The following is a 3,642-nucleotide window of genomic DNA, read 5'->3' as shown; positions in this document are numbered from 1 at the left end:
GTGTGTGTGTGTGTGTGTGTGTGTGTGTGTGTGTGTGTGTGTGTGTGGGGGGGGGGGGGGGAGGCAAAGTTAAATATGGAAATGTCTGTGGTATAAATACAACCCAAAGACAATGGTAAAACTTTTAAGCAAAAGGTAGGAAAAAAGCAGGAGTAGAAACGTGTCCCTTTCGTTACTCATTTCCCTCCCCTTATCTGTGTGCCAGGAAGCTGCTGATACTGAGGGCAGAGCCAAGGGGCCCCTCTTACCTGCTAAGGCAGGATTCACAGGGCTGGACCCATTGAGATTCTTCACTGGGACAGTGGGGACACTGTGTAAGGAAGGAACAAACATATTATTATCTGTTCTCTCTGTCTATCTGTCTCTCTCTCCCCATATGTGTGTGTGTGTGTCCCTTGTGATCTCAAAGAGTTCCCCCTTCTTTTCACAGGCATCTCAGATCTTTCATTTCCAACCTGTTGTGGTCTTAGGGAAGCCATTTCCTTTTTCTGGGTCTCTATTTCCTCATTTGTGGATGGAACTGGGCTAGATCAGGGGTGGCCCTTGGGCCAAATTCGGCCTGCAACCAGTTTTGGTTTGGCCCTCGGAGCTAAGAAAGAAAATTATAAATGTAAAAAGCATTCTTAGGCCTCAGTACCCAGCGCTGTAGAACAGCATAGCTAAAGCTGGAACTGCTTTTCTTTTGGTGACTGCATTCCCCGTGCTTACCAGATGCCTGGTTTTATAAACGCTCGTTGGGATAAAATGGACGCTATGATTCTCTTACTACTCAGAAAAACTCAGAATCAGGAATATCTCTGATTAGGGCTCAAGTCCCTCTTCAAACACACACTGGGCTGCATCACATTGGTAACTTACCAGTGACCCAATCAACTTTTTGAAAAATGCAGAAAAGGTGCAGCCATCTGAAATGTTGGAGACTCACTGGGAATTCCCTATGCCAATGACATCACAGGCTGACTCTAAAAACAACCCCCCCAAATGCTAACAGGTTTCCTGTAACAAGGTCTGAGCCCTTCTTAACAGACAGAGGAAGAGCTATCTTCTTTCCTCAGATAAAAGAGGCAAACAGGAAAAGTGAGCTCTCCAACCACATGTCCCACCCATCCCCTGGGGCACTGAGGCGACAGGTGCTTATTATGGGTGGTGGCTGGCAGTGGGGCAGGGGGAGGGAGGTCCTCCCAACCCTAGTTACCCAGAAGCCCATATCTGGGGCTTTGGAACAATTGCCTCTGGTGTGGTGGGCTTAGGACACGGGATCTGCAGTTTGGACCTGGGTTCAAATTCTACCTCAGACTCTTCACCTCTGAGTGAAGTCAAAGGAAATGTGAGTTTGCAGATTGAGAGACATCACCCTTCACATATGGATGATTTGTGCCCAGTCTTCGGTTAGAGCCTTCCCAGCTTGGATTGGTCTGATCAGGCTGTCAGACACACTATACCCCTGCCCCGATGTAGTGATGCCATTCTGGTCCTCTTTCAGGACAATAATCAAACACTTTCTGCCTCCATTTTCTCATCTTTAAAATAAGGGTGTTGGCTTCGATAGTCGCTAGGGTACCTTCCAGTTCTAAATTTAGGAACCTAAAACAGAGAGGAAATGGATGTAGACACAGGGGTGCAATGAAGAGTCCAAGTTTGCTCTAGAGTTGGGCGATCATGAAGGAAAAGAGAAACCAAGAGCAAGAATCAGTCATACCTGCTTGGGGCAAGTGATCTCCAAAAGGAACTGAAGGAAAAACCCATGCAGGGTCTGACAGAGGTGACATCTGGCCTATGGGATTATGGGAAAGGGGAGAAGGGCACAGTGAGACTCAGGAGGCCCATCTTGGGGCAAGATCAGAGCAAGGAGAAGGGCTCCTACACACACAAAAGTGGGGAAGGAGTGGGGATTGAGACTCTCTACAGCCTGGATGACCCTGATTGGGCATTTCTCATCTCTGGGCCTCAGCTTACCCATCTGCAAAATCTTAGATAATTTCTAAGATTTCTTCTAAATCTAAATCTTATTTAAAAAATCTGCTGGCTCAGTTCAGTCACTATTTTACTCTGAGAATTTTTTCCCCACTTAGGATCAGAGATTTAAGACGCTTAAAGAACTGTTGTCCCAACAAGGGGGCAGGGATTTTGAAGACAGCACCTGTTCCAACCCCCGCCCCCTCCCAATGCTTCTTAAATGTCTTCCACCATTGGGTAAAGATAGCATCGCACCTGCGTTCTCCCAAGCACTTCCAAAAGAAAGCCCCCAACTCAGCTGATATGTTGCAGTGATTTGGATGACAAGAGCCACCCTTGTTCCCACAAACCGGACTGGCAGGTTTCCCCACCTGACCCAAGCAAACAGGAAACACCAGCAAAGTACAGGCATATGGCAGGCCCATCTGGGGAACTAAGCCCACATGAGCAGGAGAGCCAGAGAACATGCATGTACACACTCGTGTGAGTACATACACGCTCCCGTGTGGCAGGAGATGAGTGCTGTGGGAATGGGTGGGACAAACACTGGAGGTGGCTTCATGGTAGAAGGAGGACTAGACCGTAGTTGGAGGTGGGAGGGAGGCAGGGGATTAGCTTTTCCAGCATCTAAGGGTGATCTTGGAAGAGTAACTTCCCCTTGCTGGGTCAGTCTTCATTTCTCCATATGAAAAATGAGAAGATTGGACTATGTGATTTCTGAGGTCCCTCCCAGCTTGGACATTCCATGTTCTAGAGTCTCTCCCCAGCTCGGACATTCTCGGACATCTCCCTTAACTTGAAGTTCTGTCCATTTCAAGAATTTGAGCACTTAGTAAATGTCTGCTGGCTGCTGACTGTTAAGACCTCTTCAAGTGTTCTAAGTTCCAAATCAGCTCTGACATTCTTTGTCCTGTGGTTTAAATTCTGTTCACTGCTAATTGTCTCCTGTTCTATGTTCTAAGATTCCCTCCAACTCGGGTACTCTGTGGCTGTCCTCTGATAAACACCTCAAGGACCCAACAACCCCCTCCTCCAGAAGGAACAGAAGGCCCCCCAAAGCTGTCCTTCCTTTCCATACAACCTTGCTCATCTAAGACTAAAGAACAAGGAAGAGTCAGAGACAAAGGTCCATGAGGAAGCGAAGCCCCGGTGGAAGCCAGGGTGATAATTATTGCTGTCAGATCTCCTCAGGCCAAGACATATGCCAGCGAGTGGCTACCCTACCTTGAGTCAGTGTCGGGCCTGTGTTTCTCTTATCAAGCCCTTGCTTTACACAAAACCAAAATGTGAAATCCTGAGCTCCCTAAGAGATCCAGGCAGTGCCAAAGTCCACGCTGGTCACACCTTCTGCTGGGCCCAAGCTGTTCACATTAAGTCTATCCCTTTGAGCAGAGCCAGAGGCAGGCCGACTGTTGCTATGAAGGCGCCATAATCCATCACAGCCGGCCAGGCAACCCCACTTAGGCCAGCCTGCCCCTTCATGTGGGCCAATCAGAATGCTTCTTAGCTGTTTGGCTTTCTCTACATTGGGGGAGGGTGTCTCATAAACCCAAAGTTGTTGATCTATATGACTGAGAAAATGAAAAGACCGGGCTGGGGTTAGGGGGAGGGGAGACATCTCTGTAGAAACCATGGTGAGAAGCAGGGGTTTTCACGGAGATAAACACAGCAGTCCAGGAATCCCCA

The 3,642-nt window shown here is 48.2% G+C and overlaps 1 protein-coding gene across 1 annotated transcript in view; it reads right to left on the bottom strand.

Annotated features, from left to right (window-relative positions):
• Window positions 1-3,642, bottom strand: part of DTX4 (deltex E3 ubiquitin ligase 4) — a 35,801-nt gene that overhangs the window by 12,913 nt on the left and 19,246 nt on the right. Inside the window, exon 3 of the mRNA XM_069108059.1 lies at window positions 249-310. Within this exon, the coding sequence (XP_068964160.1) occupies window positions 249-310 (62 nt within the window). The remainder of the gene's footprint in view (window positions 1-248; window positions 311-3,642) is intronic.

The sequence above is a fragment of the Petaurus breviceps genome, unplaced genomic scaffold (assembly GCF_028583685.1).
Source record: "Petaurus breviceps papuanus isolate PSGF00001 unplaced genomic scaffold, PetGlider_PUasm1.0 90330, whole genome shotgun sequence".
NCBI classification, from domain to species: domain Eukaryota; kingdom Metazoa; phylum Chordata; class Mammalia; order Diprotodontia; family Petauridae; genus Petaurus; species Petaurus breviceps.
Note: the sequence above shows the minus strand (reverse complement) of the source record. Positions and strands in the feature narration are given on the sequence as shown.